This window comes from Schistocerca americana, chromosome X, assembly GCF_021461395.2.
Source record: "Schistocerca americana isolate TAMUIC-IGC-003095 chromosome X, iqSchAmer2.1, whole genome shotgun sequence".
Lineage (NCBI taxonomy): Eukaryota > Metazoa > Arthropoda > Insecta > Orthoptera > Acrididae > Schistocerca > Schistocerca americana.
Window position 1 is genome coordinate 434,187,555 of NC_060130.1, and position 26,830 is coordinate 434,214,384.

A 26,830-nucleotide genomic window follows, 5' to 3' on the forward strand; every position below is an offset into this window, starting at 1 on the left:
TTTGTATACTTTGAATCTATGAGTATAATGTTGTTCATAGCTTCTTTGCATATTTCAATACACATTTGTTTTTTGTATCATTGTGTAGGCTATCTGTTTAGTTTTAAGTTGTCTGAGGATGGTCTAGAAAGCTGAATGCCAGTTTGCAACCACTACAAAATTAATATTATTGTGAAAGATCAATACTGGTATTTCAATATTTAATACAGTATTATAGTAAGCGCACCATAGCAATTGGTGCACACAACGACTGCTTCAAGTCCTCCAGAATGTCCACACTTAGTCCAATGTAAACAGGTTGACATTAAATATAATTAAAAGAAATTACATGCAGTGTGGGAAAATAAGTTAAAATACAAATTTCAATCAGGTGTTGGATGAAAAAAGACTTGGGAAGAGTAGCATCTACGAAACTGCTGAAGGCTCATCCAGATGAAGTAGGAAAACTTGCATAGAAACTCAATTTGGCCTGTTTCACTACAAGAATAATCTTAAATGCTTATATTTCAGAAGGTGCATGTGCGGCATACTTTGGTTGTTTCCACTCTTTTGCAACCCAAAATAGCACAGCACTAAATACAGATCCAACAAAAAGAACTAGCACACAAATGTATGTGAGGCATTTTGGTATTAACCTTACACAGACTTGTGGTATAGATTAGAAAGTTAGGAGACAGAAATAAATTTAAAACAGGACTTAAAATATTTCTACTCATACAATGCAATTGCTCTGTGATGTTCACCAGTAACATTCTGTTGATATGTTTACATTAATCAGGAACTGAAACTACTGTATTTTGCCACTTAATATTTTCTTTGTGTTTACATATCTAACAGAGAGCTTTTGTCTCATATAAAATTTTACTGAATCATTGCTGTGTATAAAAAGATATTCTCCTTAGGGAGGACAGTAATGTAGGCTCATGAAGAAAAGAGAATGAATATATAATAACAAAAGCATGTGCATATATAAATTTCTATTACTATGTATGTATTACTTGTTCTATCTTGTGTGTATTATTATATGATTATATTTGTATGTTTCATTTCCCTTGTAATGAATTCATATAAAATTTACAAGTACATGTGGACAACATTCACATAACTTTTATTGTCAATGGAGCAACAAAGAAATAAATAACAAATATTAAAACTGCAGGCACAAACACACACACACACACACACACACACACACACACACACACACACACACACACACGCACAGCAGAAGATGGCCCTGACCAGCATAATTATTTTGTCTCTGCACTGTCATTATTTACCATTTACATTTTTACTGGCTGGAAATAACAGTTCCTTAAATACTTGTATTCATCCTTTTCTATGAAGAAGACTAATACTGACTTTTCCATTTCCCATTTGTACGGAATACCCAACTCTCTCTCTTTCTCTCTCATTTAACACTGCTTTGCTATAATCAGCTTGTCATTTATTAAAATACAGATTTATTGCTATCACTGCATGCTTTCAAACACTTTATAAATATGCTTAATTAAAAGATAATAGTTTTCATGCAATTTCAGAGTATTATTTAGATTTTAGGCAGGTAACATTCAGACATTTGTGAATACTACCTGTAATCAAATCTTTTTTCTTCTGACAGTCACTAGTAACACACAAAAAAAGATCACTAACGTATGGTTGGATGCTACTAGGTGCCTTTAGAACCAATAGACTTCTGCCACTTCTGTTACAAACAGAATAGCTGCAAATGGAGAATTAGTTGCCAGATATCTGGATAAATGGTTTGTGTACATTTGCTACTAAATCCTAGATCGTATCCATTAGATACTTTGCCTACTTTCAAATTGATATGGAAATGACTTGTGTGTGTGTGTGTGTGTGTGTGTGTGTGTGTGTGTGTGTAGGAGGGAGGGAGAGGGGGGGAAGAGAGAGGGGGAGGGAAGGAGGGAGGGAGGGAAGGAGGGAGGGAGGGAGGGAGGGAGAGAGAGAGAGAGAGAGAGAGAGAGAGAGAGAGAGATAAGGTGCAGTATTCGAGCTCTGTCTGTGAAAATCATAATTTCTCTCTAGGAAGAGGCAGATGTCCTTCCCTGCTCATTGCTGGGTATGTCCTTGCACAAGAGGAGAATGTGAAACAGCTAACAAGTCTTGAGATGTCTTCACAAATTGCTTTGGTACTCTTATGCTAGTCAGTATCCATTAAAGGTTCTAGCTTTATTCAAACTGATTTGCCTCCTAGAGAGGGGCAGATCCTCCTCTCGGGCACCCTCCTGATTTAAAAGAATGTGGTGCAGGTATCTAACCTTGAATCAAATACAATGGCTGGCTGTGACAGAGTAAGTGATGTACTTATAAATGTGAGTAAATGACTAATCTATACAGCAGAATATTGCCACAATGTGCAAGAATATTTCTAAAGTGATGCACTCTTTTATAAGAAAAATTCCTCAAAATCACATTCCAGTTTGTACGAGACACAATAAGGAAGTAGTGTTACTGGTAATCTAAACTCTAGAGTTGAATTTCCCTACCACTTCATTTTTGTTTGAAGTTCCTTGTGATAATTCATTCATAACAGATTAATACTAATAACAAACAATGCTAACATAAAATGTCATCTTAATTGTTGTTCCTGCAGCTTGAAGAAGACAGGAACTCTCCATCACAGCTGCCTCAAATAGGTGGTCAGAGGTTATTGTCATAGATCTTTTATGTTGCCATCAGTTTTTCTTTATCATATCTGCCACTGGAAGTGACCCTCTTTTGTTTCTAGCCAAAACACTCTTGCCTCTATGTGGGAAATTAACTACACTTTGTCTAGAGTGATGGACATGTTTCATGACATACAGACCAGATTGGTGTAAAGACACAATAGACTTTCAATTGTCAAGCCATGAGCCAATAGAATATGTCTCATAAAACAAGGGAGTATAATCTAAAATCAAATATAGAGTCAAACATGGGACATCTTTCAATGAATGTCTTCAGACAGGGTATTCAGCTGTACCTGAACACCACCAGTAAAAATTCTCCATCTGACCAATCACTATACAGTATTATCTACTGATAATGACTGCATATCCAATTTCCAGGAAATATTTTTGTATTTTTTATGTTCTTGAAATAGATCTTGAAAACAGAAAGGATAATTTGAGTATAATATTAAAATAATAATATCACCTCTGGATGTCGACAAAATAATCTGAAAAACTGACACATTGCATTTTATATGTGTCAGTGCTGCACAAGACTCTTACTCTGGCTGTGTTTCCCACCAGCAAATTCTGTGGCGTCACATGAGTCACACTCGTAAATTCTCACCCATAATTTTTAATAACTGTAAAAGTATTAAATTTTAGAGTATTTACTATCTCAAATGCTGTCTGTGGATCAGCTCCTTATGTACGCATCATGCTAACTAATCTGCTGTCTGAAGTGTTCAAAATATGGGTGTAGTTACTAATTACCTTTACTTCAAGCTTTCATCTTTAACGCAAACAAGATTTATGACATAATTTTATTTGTAATTAACAGGTTCAGGTGTGTGTCTACTGCAAAGAATTCAGAGTTGGTTTGAACACTTCAGTACTTTAGTAGGCATGCTAGTATTGAAGGTGGTATGAAGGTGGTATGCCTTTGTGGTCCTCCAACCTTTCAACTGATTTATATGGGGACCTACAAACCATAGTGCAACTTGGAATTTTTTACTTTAACAAATAATTTCCAGAATTGAGCGAAGCGATAAGTGACAGAAAAAGATTTTATCCTGCTTGTTTGCCTTTATCTCTTAAATACTCAATTTAAAACTGACAGAACCTTGTGGGAATGTACATTCAATTTATTTTTATTTGAAAACTGGGTAATAACAAAACTGAACAGAATATTTATGCTGAGCAGAGATATTTAAAGTGTGTGTGTAATGTTATGAAGCACTGCAAAATTGCCATATTCTTTTGGTGAATATTAACATTCAACTGATATTAAAGGGTGTGAACAATAAGTATCCATGATTTTCACTAAAAAGTGAAGTATTCCAACCACACAGACCCGGCAGACCCATATACATAATAATACTTCTTTAGCCATCTATTCACCATGGACAAATGCTGACTGTATCATTAAGACCCTGAGACAATGGAGCAAAGCAAGCAATGGAAACATAACTATACATCCATCACCACTGAAAAGGTGAAGACCTAACGATCATCAGGCAAGGTGACCCTGAATGCCTTTTGGAAATAGCATGATCTGATACTAACAGGTTATGCTCATCAAGGATAAACCTTCAGAGTGGTATACTATCAAAATTGGTTGATTAGGTTACAATTGGCTGTCATGAGAAAGTTTTACAGGAATCTGTCCAAGAGAGTGTGTTTGCTCATTGTGCACAGAGCACAGTGACATATACTGCTTCCTTCTGCTATTAAATTTTGCCTCACCCCTGTCTTCCTGGCATGGCACCCAGTGATTTCTTACTTTTTCTTCAGATAAAAATCCATTTTCAAGATGGAATGTTTCTTCAACAGCAAAAATGCAGATTTCTGCAACCAAGATCTCCACTAAGTCATCTATACTTGGGAAGAATGTGTTACAAGTTTCATGGTTATAATTAAAACTTCATGTCTGCCCCTTGTACATATGCAAATAAGGTGTGCTGAACTACCAAAGCACATACGTACACTATCACAATGCTTTCTCTGCTTACTGTTGTTTGCAGTTTATTGTTTTGTTATGTTTTATGAATCAGAGATCAAAAAAATTGAGCAGGCATAAAACTGTGATTACACAGAACAGATCATTTAAGAGAGTTTGAGAAACATTCTCTCTCTATTCGTGTAGTCAATTCCAACTTTCCATTAACCTGTGAGTTAGAAAATGCCAATTTCTTCTGTCCTGCACTTTTTCTCCTGTAGACTTTCCAGGTTGGAATCCATTACTTCTATGATGTCATCGATCCATCTCATCCTTTGCTGCCCTCTTTTCTTTGTGTCTTTGATCTTCCCCAACGTTAACGTCTTTTCCAGTGAACCATGTATTCTCACATGTGCTTAAGTTTTTGTTTCCGTGTCAGACCATCTAAGGAGCAACTTAGTTTTATTTGCTGTAATACTGACCTATTCATTCTCTGTGTGCTCAATGGGACTCAGAGGAGTTTCCTCCAACACCACAATTCAATGATCAACTGTTAAACTGGGCCAGTTTAAAGTCACACAAGGTCTGTTCCTCTGACAGTCTGTGGGGACTCATTCAGACATGTGCGTTCACATTTTTCAAACAGATTTGTGTATTTCCATGCAATATGTGAAAATATAGTCTAATAAAATTTTATATTACTAATTTGAGCATGGACAGATGAAATGCAGGTTGATTTTTGGACCAAAATCTGACCAATATCTTCATAGTAGTCAGGGTACTGCACCTACTGTATATCACAGGTGACATCTATAAGCTCCATTCACGTGATACGGCAAACCCATTGTTTGCAAATAATATGTCTCTAAACCACAATACTGAAACAAATTTTTGGGCCATAGCTTACTTAGGCTTGTATGCACTGAAAATGGCAGTTTCCTGCCTTCGCAGGTGATGCCTTGTACAGACTCTTTCAAAATTAATTATAAAATATTACAGCCCACATTAAAAAGTAAAATGCATTCTATTATAAACTTACAAAGTTTAGAACTTTGGATACAATAAAATTTCAAGGGTCAGTAGGACTACGCCAAATGTTGCACTTCACTTCCTAAGGAAAGCCTGATCTACATTGTGCTTACCAATGGAATCTGGAAAATAATTGACATTTGGCAGAAAAGAATAGGTATAGTTTCATATACCAAAGAGTTAAAGATTAAAATATAATTGTAATTGACTAATTAAGGTTTACATCAAAGTTGCAAATAATATTTTTATTAGTGACTAGTTTCGAACATTTTCATTCATTCTCAAACCATTACCTACGTTAGAAGGTACATTTTTATTAACAAAACATGAAATACAACATTTTCAAAAAATTTTGTGTGCACATATTACAGCAGTGTAATAAATATTTTATGACATTCCTGCATTTGTAGCATTTCAGTGTACAAAACTAGTCACTAATAAAAACAATTATTTGCAACTCTGACAGAAACCTTAATTAATAAATTACAAATATATTGAGTTGCTGATCCCGATACCAACATAATGTTGGAAATACATTAAAATACGTGTTGAAATTGTACTAAAATAAGTTTAAACCTAGTAAATGCTAAAGGAATACTTTATGTGCACACTAAATTAGTGAAAGGAAAGTAAAGCACAATGACAAAATGACCGCTAAATGAGCTAGAACATCACTAACCTTAATTCAGATAAACAGCTGTAAGTCTTTGGGTGTATGCTGGTTTCTTACCATTTCAATTAATGGCCTATGCTTCTTGGTGCTAGGGTATATCAACAAATAATTTTTGAGCAACGTTCGTTGAAAATATAAGCCAAACAATTTCTATCAACAATACTGTGATGCAAGTCTGTAATAACACATTGCTGACTACAGTGGAATTGAAAATGTAGATACAAATGCGTGTAGAATTATATTTAATTTATTCTTGAAATGTTCAAAATACATGTTAATTATCTATTATTTCCAGTGCTGCAGCTCTACTTTGAATAGTCTCTCTCCTCTGTTACTTTAATTTGGTAAGTGTTCCAGACTATCAAACAATATTAAAGAACTGGTTTCATCCAATAAATTTGACTCTGACATCTGTCTTTACTGCAGATAGTATGTACAGATAGGAATTTATAGCAGATAGAACCGGATATATAAATCCGTGGCATCCTTATCATTAGTTCCCAGACATTACTTTCATATTGATGCTCAGATGATTTTACATGTACTACTCCTTCATGTCTTGGACTTCCACTCTTCTTCATTCAAGAAAATACTGTTTAAATGCTCTGGTCAGACACATTTGAAAAATGATACATATCTACCAACTAAGATGGCTGAGAAATATATGGTCAACACAATTTGATACTATACTAGCACAACGTTTTTAAAAAGATTGTGATCTTATAATACCTGGGTTTCAGACTGCTTAAACAAATGGACTCCAGAGTGAAAACACCCTAATGTACAAAATAACTCACATCTCTGCAGAGATATAGTCTGAAAATTTTGTCTACAACACAGTCTGTTGCAGAAATGAGAACTGCAAACCACAATGTGGATAGGCTACATTCAACTCTGTCAAAGAGAAAATACATGAAGTAGATGCTTACATCACATTTTCCACACAATAGTATACTGTACAACAAGATTCTTTCCAGTTTTCAATGGGCTTGTGGCTGAACCATCACTAATTCAATAGCTTCTTCTTCTACTGTAAAAGTCGTTTAATTTGTTATATGTGTGTTTACAGTTGGTTTCTGTCTCTCGCTGTTTGTTACTTCAAGCAATGTACAACCCATAATGACTTTCAAAGTGATGATCATCAAGCTAACTAATGTAATACGGATGTACATGAAATTCTGCATTTACATCTACACACCTACTCTGCAAGCCTCGTAACACTATTAGTTATTCCCCTTCCCAATCCACTTGCAAATGAAGCAAGACAAAAATTTCTGCCTATATGCCTCCACACAACCCCTAATTTGTCTTATCTGCTATTTGCAGTTCTTACACAAAATGTACATTGGCGGCAGCTGGATTGTACTGAAGGCAGCTGTAAATGCTGGTTCTCTATCTTTTCTCAATAGTATTTCATGAAAAGAATGTTGTCTTCCTTCCAGGGATTCCCCTTTGAGTTCTTGAAGCATCTCTGTAACACTCACATACTGATCATACCTACTGGCGAAAAATCTTGCATCACGCCTCTGAATTGCTTCAATGTCTCACTTTAATCCTAACTGTTAGGGATCCCAAACACTTCAACAGTACTCAAGAATGGGTTGCAACAGTGTTCTCTAGATGGTCTCTTCTATAGAAGAGCTACACATGTCTAGAATTCTCCCAATAAAACAAATTTGATCATTTGCTTTACCTACTGCCAAACTTATGTGCTCATTCCATTTCACATCACTTTGCAACATTACATCTAGATGTTTTTTCAACAGGACTTTGTCATGCACAACATCAATAATAATGTATTCAAACATTACAGTATTGTTTTTCCTACTCATATGCACTAACTTACACATTTTTACATTTGGAGTAAGCTGCCATTGCTCACACCAAATAGAAATTCTGCTTAATTCATCTTGTATTTTCCTACAGTCACTCAATGACAATGTGTTCCTGTGCACTACATCATCGTCAGCAAAAAGATGCAGAATGCTGCTTTTTAGAGAGAGACAGAGAGAACAAGAGTGGTAAGACTGGTCCCACCACACTTCCCTGAGGCACTCCTGATATGTGATGAACACTCACAAGCGAGGCCAACATACTGGTTCTATCTCTTAAGAAGTGTTCAAGTCATCTGTATATCCGGGAACCTATTCCGTATGCTTGGACCATCATTAACAGTCTGCAATGGGTCACTGTATCAAATGATTTCCAGAAATCTAGGAATATGGATTCTGTCTGTTGCCCTTTATCCACAATTTACAGGATATTGTGTGAGAAAAGGGCAAGCTGAGTTTTGCACACACAGTGCTTTCTAAATCTATGCTGATTTGTCAAAAGAAAGTTTTCTGTGTCATGGAAATTTATGATATTCAAACTCAGGATATGCTTAATAATTCTGCAGAAAATCGATTTTAAGGATATTGGACTCTGATTTTTGTGGATCTATTCTTTTACACTTCTTATATATAAGAGTCACCTGTGCTTTTCCCCTGTCATTTAGGACTTTGCACAGGATGAGAGGTTCATGATAAATGCATGGTAAGTAAGGAACCAATGCTGAAGAGTACGTTCTGTAAAATGAAACTGGGCTTCCATCTAGACCTATCAACTTATTTGTTTTCAACTATTTCACTACAGTCTCAATGTCAGGGATGCCTGTGTCTATTGAGGAGTTTGTGTGATGGTTAAACAATGGTTTTTCTGTGTGATCCTCTTGTGTAAATAATTTTTAACATCCAAAGCTTAAAACTTCAGTTTTCCTATTGTTGTCTTCTATTGCCTAGTCAGACTGGTTGATAAGTGACTGAACAGAAGCCTTCAATCTGCTTAGTGATTTTACATAGGACAAGAATTTTCTTGGGTTCACTGCAAGATCTTTTGCTAAGGTATGGTGATAGGAGTTGTATGCTTTGCCCATCGATATTTCTATAGACGCACAAATTTCTACTAACTTCTGACTGTTGACATTTCTGTGTTCTTTCATATTTCTCCGCAGCACAGTTTGCAATCAGCTTAAAGTTTGTCCATAATTCCACTTTATTCATCATATTAGAATTAAATGATCCCCATTGATTGTCTAAATAGCCTGCTAACAACTGTTTATCTGCTCTTTCCAGCATAAAAACTCTCCTAGCCTTTTTGATAGATTTATAAACTTTAATAACCATTATTACTATGATAACATCATGATCACTAATCGCTGTCTCTATACTAACATTGTCAATAATGTCCAGCCTGTTTGTAGCTACAAGATCTAAAAGATTTCCATTGTTTGTGGGTTATTGTTCTTGAACTAGCTGCTCTGGACACTTTTTGGAAAATGCATTCAGAACCATTTTACACAACTTTCTGTACTACCAGAAATGAATTCATAGATTGCCTGGTCCATACCTGATAGATTAAAGTCAGCTCCAACTAATATTGTATGATCTGAGTATTCCACACTACTGAGCAATGCTAGCTTTGATATCCAGTAGCTACATCCAGTGAGTATGGTTTTATGAGCATGAAATTGTTGAATGTTCTTTCTACCACCATGTTCAGCAAAACTTTATGTATTGATACATGCATACATACTTACATTCTTGTATATGACATAAAACAGAACACTTGTTTCATTAGCTGTGCAAGGGACAGTGGTGTTTTTACTTGCTATAAAATATGTAGTGGGACACATCAACATGATCAGCGCAGTTGTCAGCCATCTGTGTACTCTTGATCGTGATATGCCAGTACCACAAACCCCCAATATTTTAGTTCATAATTCAGAGTATTTACTTTGAGTCCCTCTACCACCTGTATCACTTTTCACCCAAAATGTGTAGGAGCAGCAGCCATTCAGACAATTTTACTAATACTGGGTACATACTATGCATAATTACATATGAGCCAGCACATTTCAGTTCTGTTTCAGCCTCATTTTGTCATTTATTAAAATTAGTGTATGCCACAGAATTGAATTTTTCAACCCGAAAAATTATTTTTCTCAAGGTTAGCTCTTCAGCACAAGTAAGGGCACTATGGAAGGATATCAAGCAAATTTTGTGCAGCTGTAAAATGATTTCTTTCACTAGTCCATGATGATGGTAGTGTGTGTTGACATACTGTTATGTAGGACCAGAAAGTCTTTTACTACACTTCTTTGATCATTTTCATGATTTTTTTTTAAACACTTGTATCAGAGCAACTGCCATATACCACTTTGCAGTTACAATATCTAGTGTGCTAAATAAGGCTGCCATAATGATTACTTCTGGAAAAGGACACCATCACCACTTTATTTGCAGCATTTTTACACCTTGTTAATGTTGACAGGTATGCTCTTATCACTGAAAACATATTCCCTTTCTTGGATCATTTACATAAATATGTTTTTCTGCGACGACTACAATTTCAGAAGCACAGAGAGATCTGGCATCACCCAAAAATTGAAAAATTATAGGAAACCATACCAGCTCAAGGACCAAGAGATTCCTTTGAGTCTGTAAAGGGAGTCATGTGAAATTTTTCCAACATTTCTTTAAGAATTTCTGACATAACTTCCTCTGCACCCACCTCTGTAACCAGGGCTGCTAACCACGAATGTGGAGCCACTGGGACATAGCCAGTTTGAATTGTGATGATATTTTTTGTAACCATTACTTGGCCGACATGGGATAAAGAGTGGATGGAACACAGTTCACAATCACCTAAATGAACAGCAGTGCTCTAGGTTATGTCCCAAATATCTCTATATTGTTTCATGGAGTAAGGGTACTGCTAGCAATCCAACTATTGGATAAGAATGTTATTCTTGGCTGCACCCTTTGTTCTATTTGAGAGTAACCTGCTATGTGTTGACATCATATCTCATCTCCTCCCTACATTTCATTTCAATAATCATCCATAAAAATGAAAACACAATACTCATCTTAGTCATCCACATAACTGACACAGACCTTACGCACAATGAAGAGAAAGGAACAGGGACTTTACCTCAGTGTTTTGTATTGTCTCATGAACATCCATGAAAATGAGTCTAAATTTTAAGTTCAAACTAATTGTATAATACAGGCTTTCAGGGCCAGCAGACATGAAGTTAAGACTTCTGGCTGACAGGCCATGGTCAAGATATAAAATTATTCCCTAACATTTTATCTCCAACAGCAGGAGAGAGCATTAGAGGTAAAATGGCAACTGCATCAAGGGCTCAAGAGAGTGCCAAATTCATAGAGCTGTTTAGAGGGCACCATAATTTGACACATGATGCCGATTGCAAGAGTATCTATGGCTGATACCATCATTCTTGATTAAAAGCAACTGATCATAATTCTGTTGGTGCAAAGTCAACATCTATATTTTATCTGACTTAACACCTTCTTCTTTTCTGTTTAAACTATTATGATGTTTCTAAATCTCTATGACCTCTCTATACATGCACACACAATAGCTAAAACACTCATCTCACTGAATTTTATTTTATTTCATGATTTCCATCTTGAAAAACATGTTCTGGTATGGCTGACTTGTCCATATGTCCTATATGGCAATTCCTTTTGTGTTCAGCAAAACAGGTGTTAACACTTCTTTTTTGTTATTCCACATATACCTGCCGACAACTACAAGGATTTTATGTACTCCAGGTGTTGCTAGTGGATGCATACATTTTCTGTCATTCTCAAACATTCTTTTATCTACTTGGAGGGTATAAATGTAGTTTCCACACCATACTTGGCCAACATCTTTCCAATGTGATCTGTAATCTTGTTAAGAAACAGGAGTAAAACTTTCCCATTTGGTGTATGTTGCTTCTCACTGGTCCTGGCTTTCTCTCTTCTTGAATGGAGTGCTTGATCCACCTCTTTACTGGAGTAACCATTTTTCCTGAAAGCCAACTGTAAGTGGTTAAACTCATCTCATAAATAAACCAGCTGACAGATTTTATTAACCATGTCCACCAATTTACTGATGACACCTCTATTTGTCTTGGGTGAGGGTTGGATTCCTTATGGAGGTATCAATCAGTGTGTGTACCTTCCATGTACATGTTATTTCCCAAAGCCCCATCCACTCATTTGATTACAGACTCATTCAGACAGTTAAGTTGCCCATTGCTCTCTTTCTCCATCATAAATTGAATTTTTGGGCTAATACTGTTGAGATGCTCCAAGAAGACATCCAGCTCCTCTTTATTGTGTGTCTTTACTGCAGAGGTATCATCACACAGTGGTTCCACTTAGCTGGTTTTTTATTGGCTGTCTACAATAACTGTTGTTCAAAAATCTCCATAAACGAATTTGCAACAATTGAGCAAAGAGGACTGCCCACTGCGACGCCATCAATTTGCTCATAAAATTCATTATTGTACTGAAAATAGGTTGTAATGAGATAGTGTCAAAATAAAGCTACTATATCAGTTGAAAAAATGTCTGCTCTACATGGTGATGATGTTGAGACAAGTAATTTAATATAAGACACAGGGAGAGGAGGGGGGGGGGGGGGGGGGGGGGAGGGCAACAAATGTTGGGAAATACCCCATAACTGGATGACAAACGTTGAACATGTGACATCACCAGATGACATAACTCACTGTACTTGTAGCAGTTGGGCTTGTCGATAGTACTCTCACTTGTAGGCAGCAGTGCTACACATCGCTCTGGTATGCTACTCTTTTCATAAATGTTAATTGATTCCTTGCAATCTTGTATTACCACTACCACAAGTACTGCCATGTCACATCAGATGATACAAGCACAGAAACGGAGTAGCACTGCCCCTGCCAGCAAGGGTAGGACTGACAAGCTCAACCGATGGCAAGGAACATCATCTGGTGATGTCACATGTTCAGCATTTATCATCCATTTTTGGGGTATTTCCCAACATTTGTGGCCTCATGTGTCTCATATTAAATTACTTGTCTCAGGATCATCTACATCTCTTTGTCGGTTATTAAATGTTAATAAGAATCACCCTGTATATATCGTTCACAGGAATCACAGTAAATAAAGGCACAGTATCAAAACTGACAAGAATGGCCATGTTATACAGTAGGCGTGGTATTCTATACTTCATCTATGAACTCAGATGTATCCATTAGAACATGTCACTTTCTTTACTAAGAGTGGATAAAGGAAAGAAAATACAATGTGAAATTTTCATCAAATTAGAAAAAGTGTCATATCCATTAAATGACACCTTCTCCATGTTGACAAGGTGGTAAGATAATTCAACTTGCACAACTAGGATTATAAAAATGGAAACCTATTAGCATGACTGCACAACACTGTCAAACAAGGGATATGAGGACTATACGCTAGTTCTACCAGCCCATTTCACTGTGACTTTAGGAGGTTTACCCTACACATTTGGATGAGTGACTAGATCCCCCATTACATGTAGCACTCAATACACAATTGTTCACCTTTAATTATGCCACTCAAACTTGAAAAGGTGATGATATGTAAATAACATAATGCCTCCATTAATATGATCTGATGTTCGTTTCTGTGAGCAAACAAAGTGTTATACCAGGAGTAACAGAAATAATTTTACAAGCTTTGAGATTGTGACAGATTACTCACATGAAAAAAGGGGCATATGTCCACAAATGAATGTATCTCAAAATATTTCATTTTTGAAGTAGTGATGAAAGAATTTTTCTCTGCATTCTCAAGCCACTGACAGACAGAAAAACTTGAAAATGTCTCCTAGTTGCCTCTACACATGTATAGACTCATGGGATGGTAGACTGTTGCACACTTTCAAACCCTGCTGGATGGTGTCAAATGGTTTCACAGGTCTCTGTTACACACTGATGAAGTGTCTCTGTGTTAGGAATGACTGCTGCACAAACTGTTTATAATAGATGGCATCACAGCTGGCACTCCAAAAAAACTGAGGTTGGAGGAATGTGCAGGCCATGGAATTGGTCCTCTCCTACCTATCTATTCATTGGAGTATATATCAACCAGTGCACCTCAAACTATTTGGCTGAAATTTACTGGAGCCTCTTCATACATAGACCAATTACTCTTATTTTTAAGGGTACATCCTGCAGTGTGGCCAGATGAACTTTATCAATGGGATCCTTACAGACAACATCTGCAAGGCATGCTGGGATAGTATATCAAATTACCAGTCACCTAGAATTCCAGACCACCCATTAATTTTAAACTGCTATCAGTGTCTAGCCGAGTATTTCCATGATTGTCTTCATTTACTCACAAAAATGGTTGTGATGGTTTATTTTTATATCTTCCAAATGTTGCCTCATCTACAAATGAGAAAGAGGATACAACCAACAGATTGGCAGTTTGCACCACAAACCATCAGTAAAATTTCTACTGTCTATGATTGGCAAGTGAAAGATCCTGCACATAATGATGGTAATATGGATACATGGAGAGTCAGTTAAGTATTGTCCAATTGGTACTATGAGATGTATCACATGCTACACTATGAGATGTGTCACATGCTACAGTGATGTGTTGTGTGATTATACATGGATCTTTTTTTACCTTTGGCAGAATATGCCTGTTCGTGAAATGAATATCTCACCACAGTTAAAAGGGACCTTACCATGTAACTCACAGCGACTACATACATAAAATTTTCACAACAGATTAAGTAATCTACCTATTGACTGAATTACTATCAATTCTTTGGGATTTAGCATCTTTGTATATATCCTGTAAAATAACGTGCTTCAAGCATGTCTTCGTACTCACTGTCTGAGTATATGAAAATGGAAATCTTAGTATCTTGTCCAACTATCCCCCTCCTCCTCCTCCCCCCCCCCCCCCCCACCCTCCCACCCATGCACCCCTCCCATTGCCAGATAAATTATTGTGGCTGCTCTTGGTAGTATAGTTGTTTGTACTCTCTATATGTATTGTAACATAACCTGCCTGTACTCATGTAATCCCTATAGTGAGTTGCCACCATGACTCCAATTTCATGACTGGAGTATCAGCATTCTGAAATGAAGGATTGGGAAATTTGATGGAAAAATTTGGCTACTACCTATGTACTTCAAGAAAAATGTAGGAAAGCAAAATCAGATTAGACAGAAAAAGCTGGGACCAACTTCTCAAGAATTCCAGCCAAATATCTTAGCAATGACCCAAAATGCTCAGTAGTTCTGCACACACACACACACACACACACACACAAAGTTTGTGCATTCTACCACTGTTCTACCACTGACCACAACAAGATTGAATGCCACTTGGTGGGGTTCCAAAACATGATGTGATGAACAAAGCATTTGCAGGGAGCACAAATGAATGGGGAATAATTTTAGGGTTCAACATGAGCTGAAAATATCAAAATCAACTGACATAATTGGTTCTGACAGAGGGCAGATTGTTGTGGTCACGGATCTGGCAATCAGCATCTCAGAAACAATGAAGCTGGTTGGCAGTTTGCTTGCTACCATTATGAGCATTTACTAAAAGTGTTCGAAGGAAAATGAAACCAAAAGTACCCAAAAAGGGTTGGATGTTCACACCCCTTCACAGAACATGGATGTTGGAGTCTTGACCATGCTGTAAAGCAAGATAGGTGGCAACCTGTGGCAGATCTGGCACCATTCTGGTGCAGGCAAAACTGTTTCTGAGCACACTGTTCAGCACACACTGCTGAAGATGGAGCTGCACAGCAGACAACCTCTATGTGTTCCCACACTGACCTAACACCATCAGCAATTATGACTGCAGTGAGAACAGGATCATCAAAATTGGATTTTGTACCAACGGAAATTTGTTACCTGGTTAGATGAAACACATTTCTTAACATACCACGTCAATGACCCTGTGTGGATACACTGTCATTCAGGTGAATGGCTGCTCAAAACATACACCACTCCTTGGATGCAGGCTGGTGTGGGCAGTATAATGCTATGGGGCACACTGACCAGGCCTTCCCTGGGACATGTGGTCATAATTGAAAGTGCAACGACAGCTCTGGACTATATGGCAGACCACCTACATGCCTTCAGATTCAATGTCTTGCCCAACGACAATGGAATTTTCCAGCAGGACAACTGTTTGTACCACAAAGCCAGAATTGTGCTACAGTTGTTCACAGTAGTGAACTCATCTTGATGTCTTGGCCATCAAATTCATCTGATCTGAGCCAGACAGGAATGCTATCAGATGTCAGCTCCACACCCGCAAAACACTAACCTGTAATTTATGAAAGCTGTGTGACCTGCGAGTAGATGCTGGTGCCATATGCTTCTGGAAAGCCAATGACATCCAGCATGCCACTGTACTGCATTCCAGAGGCACATCAACACATTATTAAGCTGGTGGTCATCAATGTTTTGACTCATTAGTTCACATACAGTGCTTTTGCAACAATCAGCACAGTTGGTTTTTTTAATTACTATCATGTTTCTGTTTCACACTTAAAGATGTATTTTACCATATCTCTTATTTTTTGTAAACTTGTAAATAATATGTGCATGTTCAATCTTTTCATAATCTCTACTCTCAATATTTTACAGTAATCCTTTTCTAATGTTTCTCACAGAATATTACTTCTTGCACTGTCAAGGAAGCTTCTTTCAAACTATGTATGTCCAGCTGTTTATTATTTTTAATATCTCAGAGGCAATGGTGTCAGTCTTGTGAAAATTCACTAATTAATGACCTGGGACTGCTTATCACTCCCCACAATAATCAGAATGACTTTATTTTTTGTTACCTCAGTAACCAGTAAACATTTGTCATGTAAATTTATCAATTTTTATGGATAATGCCAAAAATTACAAGTTGACATTCAGGAACTTCATTTACAAATCAACAAATTAATTTCTTCAAAATATTCAGTATATTCTTTCCTACCTCAGAAGTTGGGAAGAACAAGTTTCATACTATTATTCTGGTACACTGCAATATTTGTATCTGTCAATGAAAGGTGTTGTACAGAGAGTTTGTTCAGGGTCCAAGCAAGTTTTGTTTTCTGAATCTATAACTTTTTCTCTTTTGGTTACTGGTTGTTGACACAAATAATATGTTTCATCTGCAGAACACTACTGACATTTAGTAATTCATTAAACAAATTTCAAACAATAACCTATCAGTGTAGGCTAACCACATAGATGGGCTTTAAAAATAACATTCTTTGAATTGATTTTATAATCATGAGAATGTATAGTACAGACATCGTAGTGCAAGAGAATTAATGCACAATGTCCGACTGAGCAGTATGAGACCTGTCTAAAAGGTATCCAACTTTAAATTTTCCCACATAAAGTAATAGTGTTACAGTAGTACCACTTTCCACAGTGAAGAGGGACATCTTCATACGTATACTCAAATAATCATGCCACCATTGGCTGTATCATTCATTACTTGGTAGTTACTGTGTGAACTATTGTTCCATGATTTGTCAGAATTCTGGTTCATTTGAGATGAGTGAATGTGTTTACAAACAATGCTGCATCAAATTATGTCAGAAGATTGATGATTCTCAAAGCAAAACAATTCATTTGATTTGGCAGGATTTGAGAATGATGCTGTGGAGGGAGACCAAATAAAGAAGTGGTTCAATGAGTTACAAAATAGCTAAACATTTGTGAAAAATGGCTAGTGTCCAGAGAGGCCACAAACTGCTTGCAGGGCAGATGTTCTTGAGAAAGTCCAAAATCTAGTACTGGGGGATCATTGTTTTGCAACATGACAGATTACTGGGGCGATTGGGATCAGCAAAACTTTATATGTATACAATTTTACACAAGATTTTGGACATGTGTAGAATGTCAGCAAAATTCTTTCCCAAGTTGTTGTTGTCTGCAGAACAGAAAGAATTCCATCTTGATGTTTCACAGGACATGTAGGACACTGCTGATACTGATGCTAGGTTTCATAACACAATGATAACTGAACAGTAGTTGGGGTTACAGGTATGATCTGGAAACAAAAGCACAGTTCACAGTCACTATAATGGAAGCATTCCTAGCTGCCCCCCCCCCCCCCCCCCCCCGCCACCAAGACTAACTGATGCTGAATGTCTTCTTTGATAACTGTGGAAGTGCACTATATGACTACTATGAGTACACACCAGAAAGGCAAAAGTGAGAATAGAGTTTTATCACTATGTTTTCTGCCATATTGATGACACAGTTCAGTGCAACAGATCATTCCTACAGAAAGCAAGGAACCGATTATTAAATAATAATAATATTCCAGCTTATTTGTCATGTCAGATCCAGGCTTTGTTGATATAAGATGGAATAAAGACACCTCTGAGAAAAAAATCATTTTGAGAGTAGTTAGGAGATGATACAGATTGTGATGATGGAGTTGCAATTTGTTCCCAAAACCCTCTTCCAGTGGTGTTTCCAACAATGAATGTATTGATGAACAAAATTTATGGGTGAACAATGGTCCTACTTTGGAAGAGATGAAGGTCTCAATGCTACCTAGTAAGCAATGTAATTTTCTTGGCCAAAGGTTAAAGGTTGAGAACTCTTTAGACTGGCCTGATAATTACAACTTATTGCACATGTGTTTGGACCCATTGGAGGGAAATGATCAAGGTTGAGAAACAGCAGTCTACACATATACTTGAAAAACCAACTGAATGCTATTTACAAGATTTGCACACAAGGAATGCTGCAGAACATAGATGATATACAGGAATGTGCTGAATTTTCATGTAACCAAGTAAAAGTTTGGAAGCTATACAGGCCTGTATACATGGTTACAGAATTCAATAGTGCTGTAGACATTTGTTAACTATTCATGAGAAAAGTACAATTTCTTCAGCTTGGTAGTCCAAAATGATAGTAATTAAATACTAGGAAGACTGGCCGAATAAATATGTTCAGATAAATGGCTAAAATAGCACAAAGGAGGGTCACACATGAAGTCTACACTTCCTGCACAAACAAAACTTTTTGCTCATAGTCATTCAGTTTTCAGGTATGTACACTATTTTTTAAACATTTAATTTCCAGAGTCATTCAAATTGTTTCCTACACCTTGTATATGTACATTACAATTTAATACTACCTCTATTCAAATTACACTGTCTTTGTTAGGAATAACATAAGAAACTACACTCTGAGAACTACTTTCACTCTCAGGAAATGTGCTACTGTCTTCTCGACAATCACAGGCAAAGCCTATTTATTCATTGTATCAAATAATGTGTAATCTACAGAGAAACACAAAGATAACTGCATAAAGATGATTAACTGGAGACTACATAATAGTAAGCAGCCACAATGAAGCATACTACTCGAATGCAAGGAATAGTTATTTTCATATGCCATGCAGGATGAAAGTTTCACACAACTGCTTATTTCATGCAAAGTGGAAAATTTATACCATTTCAGCTGTTTTGTTTTTTACTTACTAACTAAAAGCAGAATGCACATTTCAGCAAAACAAAAGTATGTAAGTAATTTAGTCTCCTTGAATGTTGCATGGATTTATGTGATTAGAAATTTGATCTGGCCTGTCATTCAATTTTTTGAAACACATTTCTTTTACTGATCTAGCAAGTACAGCATATAGTAACAATGAAACAGATATCATTAAACTGTGATTGGTTAAAAGCTGTTACATAACCCAAAGAAACTGAAATAGGTGATTTATACAACGTCCTGCAACCCAAAGGTACTAGCATAATCAATGATAGTTATGAACTTCTTTGGCCTTACACTGCATAGCAGCCTGACTGAAAATGCAGAAAGTTTGGAGGAATATCAACAAATGCCATAATTTTATAATTAGAACAGTCGCAAAGTCTGAAATACCTAAATTCATTTCATCACACCAGCATCTCATTTCACAAAAAAAGAAGTATCTGACAAAAGGAACTCAGAGAATCTACCCTTTTGTTTGCTTGTTACACCTAACAAATAAGCCAGGATGCAGATATTCACAGAATCTTTTGATGGAACATGACTCCTCTGCTATAAAACAGGTACGAGAACTCATACTTACTGGGAATCCCCGACACCAGTTTGAGAGGTCTGAGCACCCGAATGGCTCTCAGAGTTCGGAGATCCATGTCCACATTATTGAAAGGGATGAGTGTTATGAACCTGTGGAAGCAATTACTTGCTATCACTACAAAACAAACCACTACTAAAACTAAAGAGTAATACAAAGAAAAGAACTAAATGTAAAATAGGACATAACTATTCTAGATCTAGACATGTCTAAACTAAGAAATTCTATGCAAAATAAACTACTATGAACAATTAGCACAGACACTCCATTCACACTGCCAACTCTATTCACACTAAAACTGCATAGTTTTAGTACATGAACAATACATACTAATGGGGAAAACATATTAAAACATTAAGAAATATTCAGTCAAGAAATACCACTAAAGATAAGGTGACAATTACAAGATGTTTCTAATTGCTGTAATGGATAACATATCACAGAAAGCACTACTATCCAACGATTTCTTCATTATTCACCACTTTATCTGATCTGAAATTACTTGGCAGGTAATGCTGCTTTCCTTCAATGTCCCTACCATTTTGATATCTTTCCCCACATTCAGTAATAATTATATTCTAAGAGAAGAACACTGATTTACTTACTAAAAAATATTAACTTCCCTGCATCTTTATTTGCTGACTGATTGATGCAGTGTTTTTGTCCACAAATACAAAAGCAAATAATCTCTCTCTCTCTCTCTCTCTCTCTCTCTCTCTCTCTCTCTCTCTCTCTTTCTCTCTTTATTATTCCCCTCTCCCCCCCCCCCCCCCCCAAAGAAAACAAAACATTCACACACACACACACACACACACACACACACACACACACAGAGTTTTGCATACTTCTGTGTCAGTCTCTCTTCCTATTACAAACAGGACTAAACACTAAACTAGCAGAGAACATATCAACACTGCCAGCTGTACTCTAAAAGCTGTCTTCATGCCTCGGGTACAATAGGTACACAATTAGCAACTCCTGAAAAGAGGAAAATGAGCTAATTGTTATTCATTACACTATAATGTATCTATAACATTTAGAAACAGATGTTTTTTTTTCAGTCAATAAAATATTTTGTAATGCTATGCAGGCAACTAGCTAAAAGTAATATGAGAGAAGTATGAAGTGGAAGACCCAGTATATGTAAGCAATAAACAGAGTACAATGAGGTTACTCTGAGAAAAGCCACAAAATCAATAGTCATCAAATGAAATACTTGTAGTGGGGAAATGTGTAAATTTATTTTCTGTATTGTGGGATTTTGCCACCAGAAATTAGGTTCACTGCTGTCAAGAATTTATACGCTGAGAAATAATAACACAGTGTTTTAGTATCTGCAATCTTTCACATATTATTTGTCATGATAATAAAATGGCACAGAGATTTTCAGCTAGGATCTTGTAGCATCTCGGTGATTAATGAAACTAAAGTATTATGAACAATCACTCTCGAAATTCCTCAGACAGCCAGTCAGCCAAAATCACTAAACTCTAATAAAACACAGTTTTCTATTCTGGATGTATCACACTACACACACACCGCATCACTGCAAAACAAGTGGACATCTCATGAGTAGAAACATGCATGTCCATAAATGTTGTTCTAATCTCATTTTGGTCTTCAATGTCATTTAGTACAGTGCTGGCATGAAAATAGCACTAACTGATATCAAAGTTACAAGCTGGATAAATATGCTGTGGTGATGGCATAGTGGTGGTGGTGGTGGTGGTGGTAGTAAAGGTCATGGTGGTGGTGGTGGTGGTGGTGATGTTTGTGACAGTGGCAACAATGTTGGTGGTTGTAGTGGTGGGGATGGTAGTGATAGAAGGCTCATCCGTACCCACTAGACATACTGACCATTTATCAATGGAGTGTTGCATATTAATAGTTGCCAAAGGTATGGTAGAACGCTATGTTCATTACAGTCACCCAAAAAGTTCATAAAATATGAGGCTAAATTTCTGGTCTCAACAATAATTATTACAGAGATAAAAAATGTTGACCATATGCTTCACATCAACAGAAACATAAAATTATTGTACATTTACAGCAAAGGAACAATTTTTATTCATAAAAAAATTTTGTCCTTTTTATGATAAAAAATGTTACCTTCAGACTATTAAATTACATTGAGATCACTTGATACAATTTCTATCAGAAAAATCTATATTCCAAAATAAGGGAATATGGACACATTTTCTAAGCACAGAAACTGTATGTTTATTTTTTTCAAACCATGTAACAAGCTCAGTGAAACTTGATGCAGTTATAAACAGAAATGATTTGCTTTCAATAAAATTATATATAGATGTTGCCTTTAAAATGTTAATAATATGTATCAACAAAATACTCAAAATAAAATTAAGCCTACATCACATGTAATTGTTGACTAAAGGCATACTGAGGTTTTCACAAAATAATAATGAATCTGCTCAAGTTAATGCAAATAAAATCACTTGTTAAACACTGACAGCACAATACAAATAAATTCAGAGAACACTCTCATACTTGAATCTATCTACTGTCTAAGCAATCAACTGAAATCTCACCATACACAGACGAATGACTACTCTCTGAGTTTAATATTTTAACAGAGAATTTTTAAAAGGGGCCATACATCTTGAATTAATTTTACATTATTTCATATGCAAATTATTCTAGTACAATGTGTACAAATAATGTACTACATAGCGTTACAGTACAGCAGTTTACACAAGCCGAAATGACGACACAACATGTGGTCTTTACTGAATACATGTTTACTTTATCAGAAGACTTAACATTCAGTGACACAGTGGAAACATCACTAATAACGTTTTGAAAAATAACAAGTTGCCCAGATGTACAGTTCACTATTTAGTGACCTTGCTCACAGGTCACAATGGCAAAGGAGGAAAAAACTGATACTACATACTGAGCAAAAAATTAATGTCAGTGCAAGAGATGATTAAATTTTAACTGGGATGCTACAAGTGCCCAAACTTCTTTTCTTCTTGTGTTTTCATCAAATGACAGTTTTTTGTTATGTTAATTACAAACATGTATTGTTCTTAAGACAAAATGAATGAGCACTTAATGCTTTCTTTTCAATACCCTTCATCTAAAGCTCACTTTCTTAATGACTGGTCTCAAAAAATGTTGATCCAACTATTTTTCAACAGACAGATGCGTCATGAAGAAATTAGTTTCTGTACAGCAAACTCAAACACAAATGCATATGTAACAGGGTATCTCCAAAGCAGAACCATATTGTTGACTTTTAAATCACAATGCTTTGTGTCATATGTTGTGCTGCTTAAGGATTATATATATATACGTGCATAACTTTATTTCAAATACTGTAAAAAAAATTATGCTCTTCAAACAAGGTCTGCAAGGCTTCAGAATAAAATATTGTTTTATAATTTATGAACCCACTGTAAATCAAAACCAGTTACAATATCAATTAGACCAAACTAAGACAATCAGCCACCTACAGAGGTATTTTTAATCACATCCACTGTTATAATGCAGCTTTAGAGTAAATGTGACTCGTCTTTTACAATATTATTGCTAAGTAATGAAACAGCCAATCGCACTTAGAAGAACAACATTCATGGGCATGCCATGTTATCAACAACTAGCTGTATATATCTAAGACTAAGATATAGAAATACTCCATCTAGCTCTGTGGCCTGCACCTAAGGCAATAAGACACACGGATAATCATTCCAGTCAACACTAACATTTGGTTGTCATTACTACACTGCGTCTAGAGGAGGATGTACTTCAAGTTGGTAAGCTCGCTGCAGGCTGCTACCAACTTACTTGGTATTCTTGAGACCAGTTTCAGTGGCCTCAACACACGGAATGATCGAAGCATCCGCAAATCCACATCCACATTGGACTCCGCAAATATGGTCATCGACCTACAAACACCCACATGTTTTGGAAACAGCTGCCTACAGGAAAAGCATTCTGAAGCATAGTAGTTCAGTTGTCTGTTCAACCTGAGTGATTACTTTTCCTTATGTCCCTGCTAAAAGACATACACAAACTACCCATCCAAAAAACTTTTTTTTTGTTAAATGTGCAACATTATAGATGGGGCTGTCAGTGTATGACTGCCTATTCAGTCATGCTGGAACACATACAACGTGGTTAATTTAAATAAATGTTCAACTTTATGCTTTACAAATAGTAAGAGGTCACAGAACAGATCTGATAGAGGATTATGGCCATTAGCACACACGTCAACATGCAGTGAATTTAACAAACAGGTCAAAAGCTACCAAATTTATCATTGGTTACTCAACAGGCCCATTGGTACTCCACCTGCTGCAAAAAATTAACAATATCTCAGTGTAGTTATGGAAAAAAGGAGCTCATCTCATTACGTAAAATGCTGCAAAATACAGCAATATATCTATATGCATGTATAAACATAGCAGAAATGTTTTATCCAAACAATAAACTTCATTTACAACCTTGTAAATATGTGGAAAAAGGCAAAAATACAAAAATTATTAAAATAGGGTTATTGGTGTGAGGATTGATCGACAGTTTTAACAATTAGTGAGCATGGTAGGAGTGGTCGTATTAAAAATGGGCTGCTTTTGAATGTTTAAACAAAAATTTCCATTATGCATGATCAGTATTTTACAACTCTCTGAAGTTGCATCTCTACTACTGTCCTGAAGCCTCTGTAATAACACCAGTAGCAAAGTAGTTTGATTTCCAAAATTTACTTTATATAGGTGCTGTGTGTTAATCCCACATATTACTGAAGTTCCAAATTACAGATATGTGAAGCTAGTTGTATTAGAAGCTCCAGATTCCCTGTACTGGAAGGAAGTATAGCATTTAATGTCCTGTTGATGTTAAGAACATTAGAGATGATGAACTAGCTCAGATTTTGCAAGAATATGGAAGGAAACCACCATGGCCTCAACAAAAGAAGCATCAGGGTACTCATTTCACATAACTTAAGGAATTTTAAATGGAGATGACCAGAGGATTTTTTGCATCTTGCTCCTTATAAATATTGACCCAGTGTCTTAACCACTGCACAATTTTGCTCAGTTTCTCTGGACTGATCAAGTTCAGTATATTATAAGATTTCATACTCACTTAGGCATATAATGGGCTAGTTTACAAGTTACTTCTCAGTCTTTCAGTCCACAAAGATTAATTATACACTTTACATTTTAATATTTCTCAGTTGTACAGTGTTGGAAACAGCTCAATATATGCCACAAGTAACTTGTAAGTATGATTTAATGTTACAGCTTGAAATTTCATCATCAACCTGTTAAACATTGGCAGGAGGAAAATAGAGAGAAAATGTGAATGCTTGAATGGCTTCTTAGACCAAAAACATCTTGGTGAGTACCTCAGTTATGCAGTTTTGCCAAATGAGTGCTGAATTCTAACTGACAAACAGACATAGTAGTACTTTTGTTACATTGCAGCTGGTTAAAGTTATCATGATAATAGCAACATTTTTTTTTTTAAATATACTGATAAAACCTTAGATTTTTTTTCTATCTTTATGTTTAACAATTATGAAAGCTTTCCTTTGTAATTGCAAATAACCACACGAACTTCCTTCAATGAATGTGAATATACCATGCTAGTCTTTGTGCAGCTTGTATGATTTGTATCAAACAAGTACAATCATTGACACAAATGACTTGACAATAAGTTGCATCCATCTGACCAGGCAGCTCAAATGCACAGTTCTGTGATTGATTTTGAAGCTCCCATATCCATGGCAATTGCAACTGATGTGACTGAACTACATGTGTTACACAAATGGGACTTTTGCTGCTGAGCCCAATTTGAAACATCAGCTATCACTTTAAAATGGTACAACAGCCAAAAGTGGCCAATAGTGGAAGTAACACAATAATTACAATCCATGGCAGAAATATTGTCATTTATGAAATTTTGTACAAATGTGGAACCTGCCTCAATAAAATTAATTTAACAATAGAGGAAGTTACCTTGAAGTCAAAATCCTCTCCAGGAGCTTCTTTGTAGCAGTTACCAGGTTCAGTCCAGAAATTTGTACCCACTGTGCTGATTTTTGGCACGATTGTGTTCTGGCCACAAGTGTTAAGGTCGATATTGGCCTCACCAGAGATACTGGGGCGTCGAGTTGGCAGAGAGTGGCCCTATGGTGACGAGGAGTGGAGGACTGGACAGTACCGAGCCAGAAGGACAGCACGGCAGAGTGTTAGGGTCTAGAAGGTCCTAATTGTGCATTTAATAATTTTGTCACTCTGTGGTTATGGTCTGACGGTGAAACCAAGACACTTGGGAATTCAACGCTGCTGTGGAATGATAAGCCGTGGGCTCTGCAATTGTACGGATGCAATTACGGCAAGCTGTGGCCGATGTTGTTTGTGCGTGTTTTGCCAGAGCAGATAAGGAAGACAGTGGCCCAACTTGAACATGCTGTGCTGAATCATGTTCACCCACAATAAGGCTGTCATGATATTGGAGAAGAAAGCACTGGAATATGGTACGTGTATTAACCTTCAGTTTTTCTGCAGTGTTAGTTTGCTTAACTGTGTGAAGATTGAGCAGTAAC

At 36.4% G+C, this 26,830-nt stretch overlaps 1 protein-coding gene across 1 annotated transcript in view; it reads right to left on the reverse strand.

Annotated features, from left to right (window-relative positions):
• LOC124556062 (voltage-dependent calcium channel type A subunit alpha-1) overlaps window positions 1-26,830 on the reverse strand; it is a gene marked incomplete at its 3' end in the record, with an annotated part of 507,834 nt that overhangs the window by 457,854 nt on the left and 23,150 nt on the right. The window contains exon 4 of the mRNA XM_047130091.1: window positions 20,248-20,348. Coding sequence (XP_046986047.1) covers window positions 20,248-20,348 — 101 coding nt within the window. The remainder of the gene's footprint in view (window positions 1-20,247; window positions 20,349-26,830) is intronic.